Source organism: Cinclus cinclus, chromosome 25 (genome assembly GCF_963662255.1).
Source record: "Cinclus cinclus chromosome 25, bCinCin1.1, whole genome shotgun sequence".
In the NCBI taxonomy this organism is placed as follows: Eukaryota; Metazoa; Chordata; class Aves; order Passeriformes; family Cinclidae; genus Cinclus; species Cinclus cinclus.
Genome location: NC_085070.1, coordinates 7,390,546 through 7,414,361, shown reverse-complemented (window position 1 = coordinate 7,414,361; position 23,816 = coordinate 7,390,546). Strand labels below are relative to the sequence as shown.

At 53.1% G+C, this 23,816-nt stretch overlaps 1 protein-coding gene across 1 annotated transcript; it reads right to left on the bottom strand.

The window, feature by feature from the left end:
* Positions 1 to 560: 560 nt before the first annotated feature.
* BCL9L (BCL9 like) lies at positions 561 to 11,995 on the bottom strand. Its single transcript, XM_062508643.1, has 7 exons — positions 11,680 to 11,995; positions 11,138 to 11,260; positions 9,806 to 10,013; positions 8,941 to 9,025; positions 6,120 to 8,517; positions 5,417 to 5,677; positions 561 to 4,192 (listed from the first exon to the last, which is right to left on the bottom strand). The coding sequence occupies exons 1-7, from the start codon at positions 11,978 to 11,980 to the stop codon at positions 3,033 to 3,035; spliced, it is 4,536 nt and encodes a 1,511-aa protein (XP_062364627.1). The 5' UTR covers positions 11,981 to 11,995; the 3' UTR covers positions 561 to 3,032.
* Positions 11,996 to 23,816: the final 11,821 nt, after the last annotated feature.

Sequence of the window (23,816 nt, the reverse complement as noted above, 5' to 3'; positions counted from 1 at the left end):
GGCAACCAGCTGATGGTAAACCTTGCCCGGGTCTAACAAGGACTGGCTGGCACTGAGCCTCCAAAGGAACTCCTGCCACATTGTTGTTCACAGACATGGTTGGGAGCAGCGCCAAGGGCACAGGGGTGTTAGGCAGCATTTCTTCTCCCCATTGTTCAGCCATCACAGTGGTAGGGGTAGGGCTGGTTCCTCAGCACTGGGATTTTTCAGAAGAGCACCAACTGCAGCTCCAGAGTCCTCAGCTCTGACCTAGCGCCAGGATTTCCCTTTTGTATCCTTTGTAGGGCTGCTGAGTCAAATGGCTTAGCTTCTGATTTGTCACTGAAGGACAGGTCTTCCTCCTGTTGCCAGGCAGAAATAGCATCGCACTGCTGTGTCCCTGTGAGTGCTAAGCACTGCTCTCCCGAGCGCTGCATGGCCTGTGCCACAAGCCTGCAGGCTCCTGCTGGTGCAGGGACAATGCACTGCTGACAGAGTGAGGACTGCGAGCCCCATGCAACCTCTGTGTCGAGCTGGGCAAAAGGGACAATGAGAAAAGTACAAACACATGGAGATCTCAACCAGGCTAAAACAACAGCTATCTACAGGCAAACAAAAAAACTTCCATATAGAAAATGTTATGGCTTCAAATTAGCCAAGACTTGCTGGTGGGTGATGAGTAAAGTTTGGGACTGTAATTGGTATTTGGATGTTTACAAGAAGCTACCGGCAGCCAACACCCTGAAGAGCAGCCAAGAGAAGCTACAGCCTTTCAGTCAAGTCAAGCTTAGAAAGAGCTACATCTGTTTGAGTCACATCCTCCTGCATGAAACACACACCTTTCAGATCAAGAATCCAACTAGCTAACGTGTCAGGTCCAAAGCCTGGGCTGAAGATAATTCTTCTGCTCCAACTGCTATGCCAGGAAGGAGAACTTCTTGTAATTGTTCCTGTTTTAGCACTGTAAAAAATGTTACTTGCTCACGCTGTATACAACAAACCCCACAAAGCAAGAGACTAGAGCAAGATCCTTCCTCAGATCCAAACCCATCCTTCTCACCCAGCACTACAAAATGCCCCAAAGCTTCAGTGTATTCCCAACTGGACTTTATGTTTCCATCTTCTCACAAACTGGATCAAGACAGCTGCTGGGCTGACATTTCAGCACCCACCAGCCTTTCCAAACAGCTTGCCACCTGATAAAAAGTGTTGCCGTTCACTCACTACTTGGCAATCTCCCTTCCCAAAGCCCTCTTCTCCCTGCAACAGCAAGTTGGGAAAGGTGAGCTCTGTTATAAGAGAGGTAGTGTGTTAAGCCTGGATCTGCAGAGATAATGCTCCAGCAATTGTGTGCCCCAAGTTTACCACTGGATGATGGAATTGCAAGTCCCCACAGAGGTCCAGAGATACTGTGATGTGTGCAGAAACGTGCATGCATCACGACACACTCCCCTCTGTGAAAAGACATGGGAAAGACCATCAGGGCTGCATGCAGGAAGACCTTACAGAGTACACGATGGAGAGGGTGGAGTGCATCCAGAAAAGCCAGAGTTGTCCAAATGGCATGTTTCTGCCAGCCTAGGAATGAGAGATTGCAACTCAACTTTGGCCTCTTCTGCCTGAAGCACAGGATGGCCATGCTGCCGACACTGCTGGGGTAGAGTAGTGCACTCAGGGACTCTCTTCAAGAGCTGGACTTCTGTGCTACAAGACAGGGCTGCTGCCAGTAGCTCAGGTTATGATGGAGTAAGGACTGCCTACAAAACTCTACTGATGAAGGACTGACAAGCACTAGGAAAACCTGGGAAAGCATTCAATGATGGGGGAGCGTGACACAGTGGTAAACAGTAATGGATGGGTAACAGACTGGTGTAGCAAGGCTACAGAAGATCAGTGTTCCCAGCTAGCCTCTCCTGGAAGCACTGGAATGCATCACCTCACTCACCTCAAAGCCCACCTGCCCCTACACATCACAACACTTTGCCTACGGGGAACACAGCATGAAGGGAAGAGAAGGGAGTAGAGGTGACAGAGATGGTCAAGACCTTCAGGTCCAGCATGTTACCATATGCAAAGCCCAGATTCCTGATGCTTCTCCAGCTGAAGGGCCAGCATCCTTCCCATCCCAGACACAGCAGCTTCTCCAGAGAGCAGCAACAGCTGCATCCTGTAAAGCTGTAGCCTCTCCCCTGCCAGATGAGCGCCGCTCCTCCAGTAGCATTTCACCATTTCACTGGGGCTACAGCTGGGTGCCCCCTACCCCCCAGTGGCCCTTGGTCAGTGGTTATGTTACTATGCATAGTATCCCTGTATCCACGGGACCTGAGATCTGCATGACACTGCACCACCCCCTCCTCTCCCAACACTTGCAAAACCATTCAGATGCTTGAACAACACAGGTCTGACAGAGTCACTCTACAGTGGGATCTCTCAACACCCTGTGCACCCTGGGGATCCTCCTGCCTCCCCCAAGGAGAGATTTCAATCCTTGTACACTGTTGCCTTTAGCATGGTTTTTTTTTTCTTTCAGTTTTTTAAAACATGTTTTGAGGCTTCTATTAAAACACAGAAATACAGAACAATTAAAAACCAGCACAAATTTTGCCTTTCCCAGCGACCTATTTACAGCTAGTTCCAAAAACCCTCTTGCAGATTTTGGTTGCTTAAAAAGGAAGGACAAAAAAAAAAAAAAATAAAAAAAAAAAAAAAAAAGAGGGGGAAAAAAGGGCAAGAAAAACTCTTGACAGAGGAAAACCGGAAGTGAAAACTTTACAAACTGCCACAAGGTCTGGATGTCCTTGGTCACCACAGGGTTCAAAGTAACAGCCCCACTCCCAGCATCTCCACCCACCTCTTCCACAAAAAAGAAAGTAAAAAGAAACCCAATTCACATCAAGTTTACTGCACATCTGGTTTGCTTTGTAGAGGCGAATCTGATATGAAAAGCATCCCACGTGGTGTCCTCCACTGGCATTGGCCCCCAACCCGCCCCCACAGAAAGGATAAAAATGTTTGTAGGGGCAGCCCCATCCCCTCCCCAGCACCAGTCAGGGTTAAAAAGGCAAGTTTGCCATGTTCCCAGGCCCAGGAATGTAACTCATCTGGCTGTCCAGGGAGACACTCCTCTGCCTCATCTGGTGCGTGACCATGAGGTTCTGCTGAGGCGGGGGACCCATGAGAGAGCCCTGAGGTGACATCATATGTCCTGTCTGGGCATACATCTCCCCTGACACAGACATGCTTCTCTGCTTGGCCTGCATCAGCATGAAATTCTGCTGGGCCATCAGGCTCTGCTGTGGAGACATCATGCCCTGGTGCATGCTGTTGCCCATCATGCCTTGCTGTGGCGGTATGCCTGTCCTGCCCAGCATGGGCATTTGTCCAGGATGGCACATGGGCATGCTGAGTCCCCTCTGCACGCCCTGCTGCCCGGGGAGGCTGGGAGCATTCATACCTGGACGCACGGGGGGCTGCTCAGCCATCATGTTCTGCAGGTTCATGAGGTGGAGGTTGGAAGGCTGAGATTTGGGTGCCTGGCTGTCGTTCTTGGGGAAATACTGCAAGGTGCTGCTTGGCTTCTCTGATGGGATGATCCTGGACAGGTCAAACTCCGGGATCCCCGTGGGCGTGGGGCGGATGACCTCGCTGAGCTCGGGGTCGTTCAGCACCGACGCCACCCCAGGAAGCACGGGCGGGTAGGGTTCGCCGATCCGAGGAGGGATGTTCTTGCCCATCATGTGCTGCTGAGGGGGCATCTGGCCAGGCTGTTGGGAGGGAAGGTCCTCAGGTGGCAAGGGCATCCCTGGCGGGTAATGCTGCTGCATCCCAGGGCCACCTCCTGCACTGGGGGCCATGGGCATACCTCCAGCAGGAGATGGCATGGCATTGTGGGGCTGCTGCATGCGGGGGAACATGAGCTGGTTAGAAGGAATCATCTGTGAACTGTTGGGCACAGGGCCACACTGCTGGTTCAAGGAGTCCTGGGGACCCGGGGGCAGCATCATGGGGTTCTGGGGGGGCACGCCCACCCCTGGCCCACTCGGATGCATAGGAATGTTGGAGCCCAAAGGGTTTGGGGAGGACATCATGGAGGTGGGGGGTGGTTCGTGGGAAAGGGGCTGCTGACCAGGCAGGTTCATTCCCATGGGGCTCTGAGAGGATCCAGGCCCCACAGAGTTCAAGTGCAGTTGATTTGGCTGATTCCCAGTCACGCCTAAGGACAGGAAAAAGAGAGAAGAGTTAACCCTTCCCACAGACCTTGCAGGGTTGCAAAATCCACATCCAGAAAGCCTGCCCAGCACTCCTGCTCAGAATGCCCTGAGCATGACGCTCAGTAAGCAGCTCCAAGATGGACTTAGAAAGCACTAACATCAGGAAAAAGTGTCTCCAACTCCAGCTCCTCAAGCCCACAAACACCAGAGGCCTCTTCCAGCTTCATCCAGTCCCATGCTAGATTTGCAATTTCTTACATTCCCCTGATTTTAAGAGTCCTGGCTGGCTCAGTGTGTGCCCCACACCATGGTCTCATCAGGGCTCTCAGCTGCCTGAAAGGCAGCAAGGAGTGACCCTTCACCACTGCCTGCCACAGGGTTTTGCCACCCAGCTAGCTCCACTGACCACACAACCTCGGGAGGTGAGAAGGACAAAAGCAGAAGAGCCAGCAGCCCAGCACAGGTGCTGTCTGGGCAGGAAGGCCTGCGCCCATCAGAAAAGCAGAGCAGCCAGCAGTGCCTGTGGAGGCAGCCAATGCATTTGCATGCCTGTGGTCAACCTAAATGAACTGCTCAGCGGTGAAAGAATCAAAAAGTTGATTTTTCATTTTCAAAACTGCCAAAGAGATTTATCAGACAGCTTTAGACCCTAAATCAAGTGGTAGAGCATGCTGGAATTCCCCTTTGGGCTGGTTGCCACATGACAAAAAACACTCATTTGCCTAGATGTCCTTGCCAGTGCCACTAGTTAGTGAAGCATATCTGGCCTACTGAAATCACAACTGTGCAGGCACTTGGGCTCTACTCAAAACACCAAACACCCAAGCCCCATTCAGAGCATCCCTGTCCCACTGCATAGGAACACAAGAGCTCTAAGCAGCAGACCTCTGCCTGCAAGTCCTGGACTTGAGAAAACTCCAAAAGCCATGAAAACTCAGGCCAAATACATCTATATGGGCAAAGGCAAAAAACTTCCAGTCTTGTGGAAGGACTCCTCAAGCCAAATCAGCTCATGTCCTTCCACCCAAGCCAGGAATTGATGGACAGCCTGGGCAGAGGGCAGGGAAGTGCAGAGACTGTTACAAACTAGGAGAAATTTAAGCTATGTGACGTGGCAGTCATGGGGAGATCAGAGTTTCTAATACCTCCTCCACCTGCTGCCCCAGGTCCACTGGCAGTCACAAGACAGTCTGACGCCTCACAAGCCCACCTCCAGAAGTAGATACCTGATATACTTCCAGGTGGGAGCATAGGCCTGTCTGGCAGAAGCTCGTCATCAGAGGTGGCGATGGTTTTGATGGCATTGTGGTAAAGTGGCGTGGAGCTGGGCATGGCATACTTGGACATCTGGGACATCATCAGTGAGAGTGGGTTCTGGGAAGGGGATGGATCTGGAGAGGAAGTAAAAGGCATGTTCGGATTCATGGTGCTAGAAGTGTTGCTGGCTGGTGCGGAAGAGCTGCTCCGAGGCCCAGAAGGGAGAGAACCTGCAAGCAAGAGAGAGATCAACTTCGTATTGTAAGCCACACACTGTGGCTTGCTCCCACCAGAGAGCAACCCCATCCCTCCTCCTGACAGCAGTGACCAGAGGAGGCTGCAAAGCACAGAACTGGCCTAGTCCAGCACTCTGTGGGTTCTAAGAAGGCTCACGGAGAGACCCTGCTACAGAGCAGTGTCAGACTTCCACTTAAACCTGCCCCTGACTGCCCAGCACAGACATAGCGTTTGCTGCCTGTGTCACAGATCTACCTGAAAAGGCCCTGTTTGGACCCCTGGGAAGAAATATACTTGCTCTGTGAGATGTGGGGCCAGGCACAGGAACACGTCTTCCCACTCCAGAGAGAGCTCGTGGGCTGGAGAGAAGCCCTGTCCATACACTCACCAAAACTAAGCACAGACATGCACTCGCATACAAGACAGCCAGCATACCCTGATCCAGTGCTCCAATGGAAGCAGATGAGTTCATATTGAGAGTCTGCTTGCTCTGGTTGACTCCTGGGCTGGGCATGGTGGCTTTGGGAGATGGCACCCAACCAGGGGAAGAAACAGCCATAGAAGGAGACTTCAGGCGGCTTGGTGAGCCAGTGGGAGACCGGATGTTGAGAGAGGAACTCATCACTTGGGGGGACTTGAGAGGTCCAGACTGGTTTGAAGGTGGCATGCTCACCATCTGTGAGGGTGTCTGTGGCGACTTGAGATTGGCAGACGGGGAGGTGACCAGTGGTGAATGCACCTGGCTGAGGGTAGGAGACTTGAGGTGACCCATACTGGGGGAATTCATCTGGTTAATGTTGATGGTGAGGTCAGAGGGCCGGCGGCCCAGCCCCCGGGAAGGTGCTGGGTGCATGTTGGCCAGGTTTCCCCCTGGTGTGGGAGTGGGATTGGAGGCCGGAGGCAGAGGAATGTGGCTGAGTCTGGTGGTGCCACTGATGCTTCCAACAGGCATAGTGCCCTGTTCAGGGCTGAACATGTCTGAGCCACTGCCCATCTCCTGGGGCAGGTTGGGGTAAGACCCTTGCCCAGTCGAAAAACCTTGGTGTCCTTGGTTGGGAAACTGTGAGGGAATCATCATCTTCTGGGGTCCCGTTAGTATTGCACTGCCATTGCCATTCTGAGCCCTAACCCTGGCCAGCTCCTCAGGGTTCATGCCCTGGTGAGTCATCATTTCAGGGCCCCTCATCTTCTGTGACATCATCATCTGCTGCTGTGGGGTCATCTGGACATTAAGGTTCATATTCATGTTCATATTGACATTCATGTTCATGTTGAGGTTGCCAGGGCCCATGGGTGTGTCCATGTCCCGAAGGCCTGACTGACTCATAGGGGGGCTCAGCATCCCCCGAGTGCCTGGAAAATCCATTCCCATTGGGGCACTGCTCAGGCTCTCACCCGTTATCTGCCCAGCAAACATAGATGGATCCATCTGCCTGTGAGCCTGCATCATCCTCTCCATTTCCATGCCCTGGCTCATGGAGTTGCTGGATATCCCCATGGGCCTCTGCATTGCCACTGGGCGTTTCTCCATGAGCTGATGCCGCAGGATCTCCTCTCTGGCACGGGGATTCATAAACCTTTCTGGGTCTCCCTGCCCTGGTGGGTAGGGCAAGCTGCCTTGTGGAAAGTTCCCAGGGCCTCCCATAGGAGACATATCATCGCTCCATCCCATGCCAGGCCTGACTGGCCTCTGCATGGCATTCATGGGCCCAAGAGCATCCAAGGGCATGTTCTGCATCCCTCCAAAGCCAGAGACTCTCTGCATTTGATTCCCAGGGAACCGTGGCCCAGGGAAAGGTGGTCCTCCCCGCAGCTGCAGAGGGTCCTGCACATCTATGGGTCCCCGCAGCTGGCTGCCCATCCCTGGTGGCCACTGCTCTCCAGGCTTGCTGTGGTAGGGTGGTGGAGGCCCACGCATCATCATGCTCCCCATTGACTGCGGGATCATGATCTCTTGCATGGGCCGGCCATGGATGCTGATCTGCTCCTCTTTCCGTCGCTTTTCTTCATAGTACTCTTCCTGCAACTTCCTCCAGGCCACTTGTTCTGGTGTCAGGCTGTCCTGGTTCAGCCGCTGCATCATCATGTTCATCTGCTGTCCCATGTCAGCGCCAGGGTGGTGGGGCACCTCGTGCTCCAGGCTGGGCCCACCAAGGCTCTGAGTCTGGGAGATCATGGACTGCAGAGGCTCTTCATACTTCTTCATGCTAGCAGGGGGCGCAAGGGGCTGGGCAGGGGCAGCCTGTGGCTGAGGGGCAGTCCCCCCCTCACCCACATTTTGGCTGGACTTCAGGAAGGGCTCAGCCTCCCCACTGCGCAGCAGCAGACGCTCAATGTCTCTCAGGGTCTGCAGAGAGCGCTCTCGGTGCTCCAGCTGCTCCTTTGAGAGCCCTTCTGAGTTCATGGTGTTCCTGGGGCCCACGCCTGCCTGCCCATTCCCTGGCATCCCCGGGCCTGGGCCCTCTCCAAGGAGGCTGGAGCTGGGTGTGGCGGAGGAGTCCACTTGCCCAGGCTGCATGGTGCTGGCAGATGCAGCGGGCGTATTTGGATGGTTATTTGGAGGCTGGTTGTTGCTGCTATTGTTCCCCAAAGAGTTGGGAGTCAGATCTCTCCGGCCATCTTCACTTGTTCCTTCCTGAGGCAGGCTGCTGGGCGCAGGCAAAGGTGTTTGACTGATGGCCTGAGGTGGTGGGCCTGGAGGCTGGGGTGGGGGAGGCTGTGGTTGTGGTTGACTTGCTTGAGGGGCCAGTGGCTGGGACTGTGGAGTGTTGGCAGCAGGAGGGTTAATTGGAAGTGACTCAGCAACACCCAGCACTTTAGAAGCAGGTGGAGCCTGGCAGAGAAAAGGGGAAGAAACTTGAACAGGGAAAGATCCCAGGAAGGTATTCTTCCCTGCACCCTGCAGGACACCTCTCTCACCCAAAATGAAGCCTAAAGGCAGCTTACCTTCATACCTTGCAGGAATAAATGTAGGTACTACTACACAATCTAGGAATGCACAAGCAGGTACTCTGTACACGTGGCTGAGGGGGAACATGCCATGCCCCATCCCAAACTTTTCACAGCCAACAACAGCAAGGACTTGCGCCAAAGAGATTTCACAGCAAAGCAGCTTCCCACCCCGCTGAAAGGGAATTCTGGCAACCCCTTATTTCAGAGCAGAGCCAGGGGATCGGGGAGAATGGCCACGTCAGATAGGAAGGGTAATAGTGGGCAGCGTGTGGCAACAGGAGCAGTTGGTTCACAGGTGGTATACCTGGTCTAGTTTTGCCCGTGGGACATTCTGTTGATGGTAGGCCAGAATGGAGTCAGCTCGGCCCTGCAGGACAGCTTCTGCAGCTCTGGGGAGAGAGCACAAGTCACTTGCAAACAGGCACTGTGCCACATCCTACCCATTCAAGGCCCCAGTTACCACCTCGGTTCTCCAGTTCTGCAGGAAGAAGTCTCTAGAGGTAACCAAGAAGGGGGAACGTTCTCAGAGTCCTCCCATCTGTCCTGCACAGCCCCCAGTGAGGATGATCACCTGTCGTTCAATTTCCCTCTTCCCACGTCCTGTGACAGGCTTTGCTCTGTGCCTGCTGCCTTAAGGTGGTTGTCATCAAGATGTTCTAAGACCTCCCACACTGAACCCACGCCACAGCAGAGCTCTAAAACTAAACAGACTAGTCTAAACAGACTAAACTAACTGCTAAGACTCTATGGCTGAGACAATGCAGGACAGAAGAGAGGAACTGTGTTGAGAATTCCATGTGTTACATTACACTCCCTGTGACACCCATCCCTTAGATACTTTTGAATCAGACCAGCAGCCCACACTGCTTCTGGTGAATCATTGTGTTGGATGCTGACTAGATGGGCTCTACAGTGGGTGAAACAGAGTGTGGAGCCAGGCCTCACTGGGAGGAAGTGGGCGTTTAAGTCCAAGTTTGCCCACCTGCAGTGGCTGCCAGCATACCTCATGAACTCCAGGGGTTTCCCACCCTGTGCAAACAGAGAGACACAGGTTTCTCCAGCTCTCTTGTGCTCAAGTGCTGCGTGCAGCAGGCAGCTGTGACAAGGCCGGCCAGGTGTGGCAAGGCCGGGCAATACCCGTGGGGGAGGTACGGGGTTTTACCGCTTACGTGTTAGCAAGGTGCGTTGTGAAGACGTAAACAAACTGTGTAGGCTGCTTCCCTGTTCCGCCGCCTCCGCCTCCTGCAGCCTCTGACCGCAAGCCAGGGGCAGCACCGTGGGGCACGCCGGGAGCACTGCTCTCGCTCAGGGCAGGCAGCGGGTTGGACCCTGGGCCGAGCTGCGGGGCCGCGGACATGGCAGGATCTACATGACAGCCTGCGGGAGCAGAGGGGAGAGCTGCGGGCGGCCGCCGGCAGGGGGCAGCACGGGCCCGGCCGAGCTGACGGGCGATCCGCGTTATTCACCAATTAAGATCCCCAATTAACATTACTAAGCACTGCAATTACCAGCGGCACGCCTTGCCTTCCTCCATCCTCGGCCCTTAACTCAGCTGATTCCCTGCTCCCCTCCAGCTGCCTCTCCCCATCGCAGCAGCTCCTGCAGCCCGACCCTGCCACCGCAGGAGACGCCACTGGGAACCCGCAGCGGGGACACAGGTGCTGCCTCCTTGCCAGCTCCTGCTCCTGGGCAGCCCCACCATGACCCATTCCCGCTGGGCAGATCTGGTAGAAGGTTGTGACGAGGGACGCAGCACCATCCCTTCCTGCACAGGCTGCGGACTGTGCTGAGAAGTGCAAGTGGATGTTCTGGAGAATATGGCAACAACGTGTTGGCAGCAACAGAGGCCACCCTCTTCTTGCTTTTCTACACATTCATGTTCTCCAGCAGACAACATGGACATCTCCATGGACCCCACAGGACCTTGCCCCATCTCTCAGATATTCTCCCTGTTAACAGTCTGAAAGCAAAGTGAACTGTAGATACATAATGTCAAAGAATGCTGATGCTTTCATAAAACGGAAGAGACCTACACTTCACTGTCCCAAAAAGCGCACACCTTAGGCCAGCTCAGCTCAGCCTGAACCACTGTCAAGACCCCAGAAGTCTCTTTAGACTCAGCTGTCTTTACAACACAGCTGCAGAGACAAAAATGAGTGGCCTGGCACAGCCTCAGCTGCTGCAACAAGAGCAGTGCACGTCGCACTCTGGCTACCATTATGACCAGGATAGTGTGGCCAGAGCAACATACAGCAGGGACATTTAACCTCAACACCTTTCCCCCCAGCATCTCAGTAGCATCTCTGCAAAACAGGTCCCAGACCTCACTGCATGGCAAACATCCTCACAGCACAATGACCAACTGCAGTGGGCCCCCACACACTTGGCTAAGTGAGCACACACAGGCAAGGCTAGAGGTGCCAGTGTCATCAGCCCTCCTGAGCCGCAGAAGGACCTGGCTTCACTGGAGCTCCAGAGCTGGTAAGGAGGCAGTCACTCACTGTGTGCACTGCTGATGGGTTTGTCATCTTCCTCGCTGTCCGGCCCAGAGCACCATTCATCGCCACTGTACGGCTGCTTCCTTTCCAGCACACACCGTCGCTTACTGCGGGGAGCCACCTCACCTGTAAAGGGACAGGGCCATCAGAGGTGCTTATGGGGCTGAAAAGCTGGGGTTCCTGCCCAGCTGGGTGCTGCATGCTGTAACACAAGAGTTAGCCATTGCTGAGGAAACCACAGAACTGTTCAGACAGAGTCGTTTCAGTGAACTGTGCTGTTGCTTAGATAGCCTCAGTAGCCTGTGAAAACCAATGCCAGATTCTGGGTGTAAAAAATGGTTTAGGGAATGAAATGCAAAGCATATGAGAATTCCGGTCCAAAAACTGCAGATGTGACAAGCAGTGATGCAAAGTCACACAGGCAGCCAGGACAAGCCTGAACAGAAGACACAGCACAGAAACCAAAGATGCTCCTATCCCAAGTTCTGCCAGGATGTTTGTAGCAACTGAGAGGAGGACATGCTGAAGGTCTAGGAGAGCATTACCTTTGGATTCTGTGTCCTGTGATGGGGTGCTGCCTTCTCGCTGTTCTCCAGAGTCCACCGAGATGCTTCGTTCCCGCTTCGCCTTGCCCTTCAAGGAGCTGAAGTTTGGGACAGCATTCTGGCTGTTTTTCAGTCCAGAGTTGCCAGGGGAAATCTGAGTGGCCTTGCTGCCATGGCTGCCTGCCCCCACACCCTTTGAGCCCAAGTTACAGGTGGGTGCTTGGTTCACATTGTGGTGCTGGGCCAGGGCACTGCTGCTGCCTGCCTTGCCATGGCTGGGCAGTTTGTTGTCAGGGTGCATTGGCTTGGCTAAAGCTTCCCACAGTGCCAATGGAAGGAGCTCCCAGGCCCTTCGATCAGAAACCTGCAGGAGAAAAGAGCAGCAAGTCAGTATGGTGCCCCTCACACGGATGCAGCTGCTGGGGGCACAGCCCAGGACCAGTGTACTGGGGCTGCTACTTGGTCACAGGGCCAGACAAAGTCCTTGGCAAAGCACGACCCAGAGCTGCTCATGATGGGAATTAGCCTTGGCGCCTTTGAGCAGAAAGTCCTGCTCTGCAGTTCCTCACTCACATGCTGACAAGCTGTAAACTCTCACCCAGGCATGGCAGACTTGCCAGTACTTCAAGGAACAGACACGAGAGCCCTCATCTCCAAGGCCAAGATGAGAAATGAATGCTCCACGCCAGACTGACCCTTTGGTGAGCAGAAGGATGCTCAGAGCTATTTTGCAGGTGTTCTCAGAGATTAGACAACTTTGTGACCCTAGAGAGAAATCTGGTGCCCTACTGTTTTCAGGAACCCCTTTTGCTGGTAAGTAAGTTTCCTCTGCCCTGCACATCACACAGAAGACAACTGAGCAGACAGTCTTGACACAAGCCTATAAAGAGAAAACTGGAATGGAGCAGAGGACAAAGGTTGAGGCAACTGAGAAGGAGGCAGTCGGTTGCAAGGCAAGGGCAGAGCCGGGAAGTGCAGGCTCATCAGACAAGCTCTGCCTCTCCCAGGGTTCTGAGGGACAGCTCCATCTCATGCTTTAAGGCTCTGGCTTAAAGCAGGGGCTGTTCACTTTAGCGGGAGCTTCCAGCCCAGCAGGATAATGCAATGTGCCACAAGCCTGCTTGGATAGCACGTTGATGCTCTCCTGTCCAAAACCCAGCTCAGCTTTCCGAACAGCCCTGCAGGCTGAGGCAGAATCTGGCAGAGAAGAGGAGGTTAGGGCAAAACACAGAGGTTTCTGGGCTGAGGGACATGGATGCAGCTACATAATGCTGCAGTAGCCCTCCTTGCAGGATCTAGTTGCCTTGACAAAGTCTCCTGCTCACACTGCGAATACTCCCCTTGGAACTCTGCACAGAGAATCTCATCCCAGAGATTACTGGGATGCAGCTCCGTATCACATTGTGTATTCTGGAAGGTGACCACAAACCCTTGGTCCAACACACAACCCTGGTAACTACACCCTAACCCTAAACCTGTCACTGTCTTTTTTTACTTCTTGGGGAAGCAGGAGGGAAGGAGAGTAAACCACATCTTCATGGAAGCTGAGGTATCACTCTGTTTGCTGACATCCGCTATATGCTTTGCATGACACCCCCCAGTGCACCCGAGAAGCTTTCCTGTGCACAGGCTGGGAAATTTCCCAGCACACAAGGAGGGGATTGCTGTGGTCTGCTCTTCCCACTTGGACCACGCAGGCCAGATGCTCCGCACAGATTTCTTCTGCCACCCAGGAACAGGAAGCACCAGCTCCAGACCAAACCCTATGTGTGTAAATAGCACCGCAAGAGCTCAGTAGCACTACACATGCCACTCCTGGCTTGCTGAAGGTGACCCTGGAGATGCCACTAGCAAAAGCCAAGTGCTCGCTCTACCAGGGCAAAGAAAGCAGTGAAGCACATTTTGCAGACCTATTATCCCCAAAAGACTGTGATCACCACAAGGCAAAGGCTGCAGCTTGTCATGCACCATGAGCGAGTTCTGTGCCTGCAGAAAGGGTCTTCTCTGCAAAGGGTCTTCTCGGCACCTGCCTCCCTGCAAGCTGAGCCTGGGGCTGCTGGCATGCTATGCAAACACTGCTGTGGCACAGCCCGCCCAAGCATTCTTCCTCAGTTAGTGGGATCCTTCCTGCACAGCTTGGCCTATCATTCATTGCCTCCTAGCTAGGAGTTGTTAGTTGCTCCCTCCTCCTCCACCTCCGCCCCACACACCTCCGTGAGGACTCTGCTCTAGCCCGGAGGAAGATGGTAAGCTACAGCGCTGATTAATTTTCACAGCACATAAGGGAGTTGCTAGCCCTTTAAGTGTCAGCCAGTCTCGCTTGCTCGCTCTTTTTCTCCAGAGACCTATTAATAGCAGCTGGAAAGATCACATCACTCTCTGGATATTTATACCCCTCATTCCACACCAGGAGAGATTTATGTCAGAGCTGCTGTCCCAGCGCCTGCCCAATTGCTCTGTCAAACCACTTGCAGGGGGAGGGGAGCTGAGCTGGGAGAGACACGGAGAGGGCAAGCAGGGAGGAGGAGAAGGTCCATATGGTACAAGCTGCAGCATTAAGCACACATGCTGCCTGCAGCCACTGGCTGGCCAGCCACAGGGAGCCTTCAGCCCCACTGGAAGAGCTTGCTGGCAGACAACATTCCAGAAAGCAAGCCTTGCAGCAGCTCCTGCTGCTGGTGGCCCAGAGGCCCTCCCCCACCTCCGCTCTGATCCCTACACCGTAGTCCCGAGGGTCACAAACCCACTGTCGCCGTTGTGTGGCTACACCTGCTGAGGAGGTGCTTCCATTTACACGGCAGACTGGGAGATCCAGGTGTGCCTGTGGCATAAATGCTTCACTGAAAATGTGAATGCTCGGCAGCACAACCCTAGTACAGCCCAGTCCGGTGAATACTTCGGGGCGGGAGGAAGAAGCCCTGGAAAGGCTACGCCTGCAGAGTCCAGAGACAAACCTCCCGTCCCTCTGGTTCTCAAATGAGACTGCATGAACACACACCTCGATCCCGAAGGACCTGGAAGTTGCCGTGACAAAACCTTCAGGCACTGCCTGCAGCGTGGATGGGCCTCATCAGCTGCGAGGTTCCTCCAGAATGCAATGTTTGGGGGGCACCTGCTTTCTTTCTCTATTTTGGAGTAGGCTGGGGTTCAGGGAGGTCATTCAAAACCTTGCCTGAGGCAGGATGGAAAGCTACCCTGGGCTGACAGGGACCTGGCTAACTCTGGAAAGCCCTCCTCTTCTTGTGTCCACTCAGAGGGATAACACTTGCCTCACAATTCCTAATGGGACAAATGCCAGAAGCAGCTGCCTGAAGATTCTGCTCTGCTGTCAGGAGTAGCAACAGCTGGATTCTGTTGCAGATGGACAGCAGGTATCCACCTCAGCCTCTCATCTGCCTGGCCACAGCATGACAATAGGCATCTCGACTGCTGTATGCTCCTTCCACATACCCTGAGATTCAAACTAGATTTCAGCAGGCATGCCATACATCTGGGCCACGGAAGACAACTAGAAAGTAGGTACACTGACACCAGGAGACAAACAATTCAAAACATCTTGAAAAGAACATGAGAAAAAGAAGACTGCACAGAAATCCTTCTCTGCAATTTAGCAACACACCCACTCCAGCCTGTTTTGAAGACAATAACAAACTTAATCCCCAGTGGTTAAAGCAAAGAGATGAGATTCCTGGCTTCTGCTCCCGGCTACCACCAATTCCACTTGTGAGCCCAAGCAAGATGCCTGGGTTTTGGGTGCCTTGACTCCACCATCATTACACAGGGAGAACCCAGCCAACCTCCCACAAGGAGGGAGGCTTTCAAGGCACAGTAAGTATCTGTTGAACAAAGGGCTACATCCAAATGCAGACAGTGCTCGCACCTGATACATCTGAAAAGCCACAGCTTTAAATCTAAAGCTGGGACTTTAGCAGATGAGAAATCTTTAAACAAAATAACAAAAACTGCTTTCAGTAAGCCTCCTTCAGTAACGTCTGAACAGCAGCAGAGGGAGAGGAGGAGTAAACTCTGGGCAGGAGAGATTGGGCTGACATATTTGCAATCTGAGAATTTTTAGCCGATAGTTGAAGAAATCTGAAACCCTGCTGCATTCCCGGAAGACTTTCTGGTGAATCATGCTCCTGCTCTCTCCAAAGGACAATAACATGGATTCCTAACGCTGCTGCAAAGAGTGAGGAGCCCACGCTTGCCACCAGCCTTGCAGCTTCCACATCTGGGAGCTGGCTGGCACTGCTGCTGTGCTATCCCTCTTAAAAGAAGGCAAAAGAGAGGAAGCCAGGACAACAGAACCACGATGATTCAAAAAGGAAGGCACTTTGCCACACCTCCCTCCCAACAGATGCTGGGAAAAGCTCTTGTGAAACCCAGATGATTACCAAGTTGTGCATACACAGTGGATAACAAAACCCAGGCCTCCTGAGCTGTGCTGTGTGTTCCACAGCTCACCAAAACCCAACATGCAAGACACCCAACGTACCAAATGGGTAGTGACACAGTAATGCAACACACAGAAAGTCATCGAACCCTTCCCTGCCAGCCTGTTCAGGAAGTAACAGGACCAGGTTACCATTGCAAACACCCTCTAAGCACATAACCTATGCTGATAACCACCTAATCACTCACTACAAGATGCAGTCTTGGACAACCCAATCCAAATCTGTGAACGCCACCACAAACTCATGCTGAACACCTTGGCTTTGGAAATGAGAGCTCCTAAGCAAGCTGAAGGGCTCATTGAAGAAAGACATTAGGCAGAGAACAGCAGGAGGGACTCCAGAAACCCGCTGCTCCCTCCTGAGATACCATGCACTCCAAATCTGGAAGAGATCCCCAGAACATGACCCAACATCAGTCCTAAATTACCAGTCCTCCCACGGTTAACAGCAGAAGGGGTTGAACACCTCCAAAAAAATACCATACTATGTCAATAAAGTCAGTGTATTTCATGGAGGGAAAGACCACAACAAACTTTTCAGAAGTGAGATTTCGGAGGTGTGAGACCCTTGGATCATCTCCAATTTGAGAAAAGACCAGAATCAGAAACTTGAGCTTCCCCATGCAAAAAACGTTGCTTCAAAACAATCCTTTTCACAAGACCGTTCAACAGGTTTGCAGTCTGTTCCAGTGAGAAACAAACCCCTCAAAACCAGCAGCGAAACAGCACTGCTGTCAGCCAGCCAGCTCCAGCCAAGAGTCAGGGATGGGTTTGAACCATCCAGATGAGCCTGAAACCAATCTGAGTCCAACAAGCACAGCTGCGAGACAATCTGCTATATAGCAACCAGTGACTACAGGATCATCTCCCTGAGCCCAGTATGGGAACAACCTGCCTCAGAGTGTTCAGTTCATCACCAGTGACAACAGCATGAATCCAGGCTGCTGCTGCTAAAGGCATTCTCGTTTAAGCTTTGCTTTGGCCAGATAGACTCAGAGACACTGAAAGACAGGGAATTCCACTGAGCAATTCTGCTGACAAGGGTCATCTGTTTCGAATGTGTCATGAAATTATCTTGCCCTCATATCATCAGAGTGATAAATTGGAGAAGCCCCTTTTCACTTCTGCTTATTTCTTGGATCCTTCTCCTGCCCTTTTAAATGGCAGAGAATGTGGTGCCCTCGTCAGGAGTATGGGAGAGTTCTGAAAGACCTGCAGAGACAATCTACTGCTCTTTTGAATCCTAGCAGTTCTCTGAGTTGTTCTGGCAGGCCCTGCTGATCTCCTGTCATTTGGAGATGTCTTGAGAATGATGAATTTCTGTGGGGCTTACTTGGCCACAAGTCTCAAAGGTTTTTAGTAGAACAAAACCTCACATTCATGCTCCCTTCCACCTAGGGACACACATTCCATGCAATGTGGGTGGAAGCTGAGGCTCAGAAACAGCAAGATGAATCGGGAATGCCATTTGCTTTCTGATCAGCACCCTACAACCTCTATCCTGTCACAGCTTCAGTCCAGTCACGGTTAGAAGACCTCTTCTAGGCCTTACTTGTCCCCCTAGTTCAACAGTTTCTTCTCCCACTCCTCTCCTTCTTACTGCAGCACCAGCCAGAGCCTGCTTTCTTGTCCTGTGCTGAGGGAGTTTCCAGATCTAACACCAAATATGCAGATCCTTCTAGCTTCCCAGTCCAGCTGGTGTGTTCCCTACAGAAAACCTTCCCTGCTTGTGCCAGGCATTACTGGACAGTCACATGTGGCTCCCTTGGGATGATAACAAGAAACTGCTTCATACAATGGCTAGTGTGACTGGCTGGGGATGGGTCAGTGAAAGACCGGCAGGAAGCTGCAGGTGCCCCACTGAAGGACAGTACAGCCACCTGTATCCTGCAGCTTGGCAGACTGCAGTCGAGTAACAGCATCTAGCAGGTCACGAAGCAAAGCCAGAAATCTCTTCCAAAGGTACTGTTGCTGCTCAGGGAGCTTCAATTTCCTCTGAGGCAGGATCTCATCCTGCAGTATATGAAATCTGGCCAGGAACATGGGCTGCTGTGACAGCTGGACACCCCCACGTAGCCTTTGGCTGTGCTGGGATGCACAAAGACAAGCTCATCTGTACATGAATGGGGCAGTTTCCCTGAGAAAATCCTTCTGGCAGATAACACCACAGGCTGCAATGCAAGGCCACAGCACAGACCTCCCTGGACAGCTGCTACATGGGATGAAGAGGCCTTCTCAGACCATCTCCACGGTTTGGGCATTGGGGTTGCTGGGACTGGGCAAGTAATGCTAAAAAACCTAAGTAGTGAGCTGTGCCTCACACTGCCTCTGCTATACCAGCTCTCTTGAGCAGCAGGGGTCACAGCTGAGACCTTAAAACCCCACCTTTCCCACAGGAATAGCAAGGGAGACAAGTCTTGCCTAGGGTCACATATGTCAGATAAACAGCTGATGTAACTAAGCCTATGAGGACAGTCTTTCACCTGCATCTAGGATTCAGCAACCACTTTAGGATCCTTTGGCAACAACAGAAGTCTGCAATGCCAGCAGTGTTCAGGATTGAACCCAGCAATGCCAGAACTTCAAGGGGAGCTTCCAAGCTGTAGCACACCGGTTTCTGCTCTTTTTTCTATGAGAAAGCCTCTTTGCAGGGCTCTGTGACAGACTAGCCATTGTCAGCAGGGCCATCACACTGGCTGTCTTCCCTGCCCCCTGTGTCCATGGCACAAACACAAGGGTTCCTGAGCATGGCAGGGTCTGTTGCCTTCATGCCGCCTGTCCAGAAGCAGAAGATTTTCCGGGTGCCCCACCTCTGGGCCCGAGGGACGAAGCCACTAGGTGTCCCTGTCACTCAGGGCACCCTCGGGCCGGCCCGAGCTGAGCACAGGCACACTCGCCGCACCTCGTGCCAGCACAGCGGTGCCTGGGCTTGGTGCCCTCGGAACCACGGGCTGCCTTAGCACCTCAGCCCTCACACAGGGCCTCCGCAGCGTGCGGAGGGCTGTGCTGGGGAGCAGAGCCACGCACCACACCCCTGCAGCAGATGCTTCCTGCGCACAGATTAAAGCAGCATGGATGTGCCTGTTGCACACTGCAAGAGAGGGCTAGAAGTCCCATAGCACCTTGCAGAATATGAGCAAGCTCAGATGGCTTTCCAGCCTGAAGAATGGCATGGTCTCTGCGGGCAGGGCCCCAGCAGGAAATCCTTGCGGCAGGGACTCCCCTCCCACCTCTCTCTCAGTGCCTGTACCCCAGCTGCAGCCTGCTGTATCACCAGCCGTGCAACGTGTTTGTTTGCTGTTCACGAGGCTCACGGCAGAGAGCTGGGGAGAGTTAGACTCTTCCTATGCCCGAGCCTGGCAATAAATGCAACATACAAAGGACACACCTGCACAAAAGGAAGAGGCTGGAACATCTGCAGGCCTGCAAACTGCCTGGATTGCAGCACCATGTTTGTGCAACTGAGCACACACATGTACGTACCCCAGCACACCTGGGGAGAGGGAGCTGACAGAGAAATGCAAGGAAGAAGGGAAAGCAGGGTGGCTGCCCCAACACCTTGCCCCCACGCTGCCCCTCTACCAGCCTGGACTGTCGAAGAGAGGCAGTGAGCTGCTGAGCGCACTGCAATCTCCTCCAGGATTATAAATACCAGCCCCAGCAGCAGCAAATGCTGGGCTCTATAATTAAACCACAGCTGAGGTCACTTCCTTTTCCCAGCAGCTCCCTCCAGCCCCCACCCGCTTGCCTCGTATTTTCATGCCATCATGACTAAGGCACATGGGGGTGTAAGGTCATAGGGGAAGCAGCTATGCAACTAACTCGCAGGAAATTCCACCCTGGGAAACCTTTCACCTTCCTCAGTGCAGAGAGGATCAGCACAGATCCCGCAGCTGAGTGGTGGCAGCTGCCTGCAGGCAGTACTGGGACTACAGTGTTGGGCTGGAAAGGGAGGGAGAGACATCGAGGAGAGGAGAGCCACTGCTCCCCATCTGACTTTATCATCAGAGTCTGGGCTAGCACCGATCTGGAGAGAGGTTTCCCTGTACATGCCAAGACAGAAGCTGCTCTACCTCCTCACCATGCTTCACCTTTACCCTCAGAAGCCCCCTCCACATATAAAGCTGAAACTCCCCAGCTTCTGCCACTTGACAGGTACAAAATGCAGCATGGCCTTCCCCACAGACCCATCCCAAGTCCCAGAGCCTACTCTGCCCTTATGCGCTCACGCAAGTCACAGAGCTCCTCCAGAGACAGTGATCTAACCATGGCCAGGCCTCCAGCCACCTGAAGGGAAACTGGCAAAAGGAGCTAGGAATTGTCCCATCTCACTATCAGCAGCCTTCTGGGGAGGCAACGAGCCCTCTGTAGCAGCAGATGTACAGCCACAGATGAAAAGAAAGGCCCAGAGGCAGCCTGCCCTGGGGCTCCCCCTACAGAGCCCCCTTTCCCCACCAGGAGAGAGAGATCTTGTTAACTTATGGCTGGCCAAGTGGGCAAGGGCTTCTGACATTCCTCCAGCTCTGAAGTTTGCAGGAGGTTTGGGGTATGCAGTGGTCCTTGTGGCCAGAGGCCAAGTGCCCAGACTCCACTAGATCCAGCTCTGAAGCAGCACTGTTTGCACTAGCAGCTGAGGTCATCAAGTGCTCACAACTCAGCCCTTGGCCCTCCTTGTAGTTCTGCCCTTATTTAAGAAACAGAACATACTAAGAAAAGTTATTGCAACAACAAAGATCACGGTACAAAGGAGGGGAGAAGAGTGCAAAGGCTACCAAGTGGGAGGAAATAAGAGATCTTTCGGAAGCAGGACGGCTGTTTAGGCAATGATATGAACAAGTTAGCATCAGGGTTTGCAGAAGAACTAGTCAGTGACTTTCACAAGGTATCTATTAGGTTTCAAAGTCCTCAGCTGTTTGGATTACAGAGCCAATTCTCCAGTCTCTGAGCTAGCATGAGACGCATCGGGATCAACATCTCTGATGACAGACATCCAGAAAGTTTCCTGTACAGAGTCTTAGCGTGCTAGTCAAATGTCTCTTCCTCGTCCCACAGATTCTGGAGAGGAAGTTTGTGACAGAGCAGGGGTGCTGAGGCAGCCCTATAACCCCTGGAATCAGCTGATCAGGGAATACACATAGCAGAAAGCTGTGGGAAGCACAACTGCTATGGAAAGAGGGACAGTGCAGAGCCAGCGAGCAGAGCAGGACACGATCGTCCAGCTCCTTTGGCCAGCGACAGGGTACTTGTTGTCCTCTTCGGCACACGGATATTGTGCTTTGGCTCCGAGCCTGCACCCGAGGCGAGGCACGCCTGTGCCCTCCAAGGCTGTGTCTCCACAACAACAGTAACTAAAGCCACAGCAGACCCGGAGCAGCTCGCTGGCCCGAGATCACGTTACAGGACAGGAAGGAAGAAGGCACTTTGATCAGTCTGGAATTGCTTTAAACAGGTTCCATACCGATATCTCAGCCACTGGAATTAACCCCCCCCAACACCCTAAATGTCCCATTCCTAAAGACATGTCCGGCTCTGGCATGCACATCGGGGCCCAAGCAACCCAGCCACAGACGGCTGCTCCCAAGGAAAGGTCATGGCAGAAAGCAGCCCAGAAGAAGGCAGAGAGCATCCCTACACCTTGTCAGAGGAAATCAAGGCTCAAGGGGGCCCTACCTCTCCGGTGTATGTTTTCAGCACAGGCATGTGCTAGCTGTCCTCAAAACAGCAGGAAGAGGCAATTTTAGAGGCAGCTGGCAGACACAGGCTGGTGCTCCCCTGCAGCTCCCCTACTTGCACTCCAGTGCAGGAGCTCCTCCACCTGCCTATGGGACCTCCTGCCCATGTATGCCGATCCTGAAGCCTGCTCCTGGCAGGCAGAGGGTTAACGATGCCCAGGGAACTGCAGGAAGCCTCTTCCTTGCCCTCTCAGGAACAATGGGGCCATTGTGGGAGGCCGGGCAAGTGTGGGCAGATCCCAGGACTGGCAGTTACCCAACTGGGCACATTGTTCCTGCCAGGTTCTCTCTGCCTCCTCAGGTAGAAGAGCAGGTGGCTGCCAGCCCTTCCCATGGGCCCTGGAAGAACACTGGCCAGGCCAGCCACAGGAACATCATGTCAGCGTGCCCGGTGGCACTGCCAAGCAGCCTTGCTCCTACCGATATGTCTGGGTACAAAATAGTCAGGCAGCCACAGACACAAAGCTGCCAGATGAAACCACCATGCAGCAGACCAGACTGTGAGCTGGCTGAGTGCTGCCAACACTGCCAGCTTCACACCTGGGTATCCAGCAAGATCAGCTGGGCTTTTGGGTTTTGGGGGATGCTGCAGGAGCTGAAAACAGTTTTTCTCACCATAAAGTCACATTTTGATTGTGGGTGCAAGTACTGACCGGGGACCAAGAGCTTCTGGGAAAACTGAGAACTCCTCCTTGTGACACACAGGCGAGCAGTGAGAACACAACTGCGCGTGGGGGGACTACGGTGACTGCTTTCCAAGCCTCCACAGTCGGAAAGCGGAACGAATAAGCAAGGAAGCAAGTAGCTCCAACATACTCCCACTCTCTACAGATTTGCATCTCGCATGCTAAGCACATCAATGTACAGAAGACTCGGGGATGTTCTGGATTCACACCCTCAAAGCACAGAGAGGATCTGCAAGGTAAGACCAGCACTCTATGTCACACTCCCAGACTTTACAGCAGAGCCTCATGCCCCCTTGGGCATGGAATCAGGGTATGCAACAGCAAACCCAGCTCATTGAGGCACACACTGAACATCTTCGTGAAACCTTTGGCCAAGCACCTGACTCTGGACAAACAGCCTGACTTAGGGCTGCTGCATGCCACCTCTAACACTGGAAACGCCTCTGGCTGGTTCACAGGAGATGCAGTGCAAAGACTAGTGGAAAACAGCCCTGTAAGACTCAGCACTGCCTCCCTGGGATCTCCATGCTAGGCACAAGCTGTCAGGCAGAGAGCAGCTCCAAATATCTGGATTAGCTGAAGTCCCAGCAGAGGAAACGTGGAGCCCAGGTGCATGCCGTGTGTGCCACTGTGCACAACCACTGCGGCTCAAACCCTATGGAATCAAATGTCTATGATCAGTTGTGAAGGAGGCATGTCCTTTTCCACTTGATGCTGCAGCTGCTCCCCCCATCTCACAACTAGACACAATCTTCCAATTTTTAGGAGCACAAATACAGGCCATCATTCTCTGACCTGGCAGCACCAACTCTGCCAGTAGCACCCACCTCTGTTTCTTTTTTATCCAGTTTCAGTGTCCTGCACTACCTCCAGGAGTGCCACTGTTCCCTAATTTTGCCAGAGGCGGACTGAAAAGCAGCTTGAGCAGACTCACACAGCTCCCCAGGTTTGCACCCCAGTTCATGCTTCCAGAGCCAGTGTCTTCTTCCCTGCAACTCTCAGATAACTACTGTCAGTTCTTCACATGTCCCATCTGAGGGCATGGCTTTCTTCCTTCCCCCCAGATCACTTTCTCCCATGTCTGATACTCAACTTTGTGAAGGCCACTTCAAGATATGCCAAACAAGTTAAATACAACACTACCATCAAGTCAACCCCAAAAGGGAGACTTGATGCTCTCGAAGAAAGGACTTCAAATAGAGCTGTCACTGCAAACCTGCCATGCGCCTCACTTGGCAGCCAGCTCTGTTCAACAAAGCAGCACAA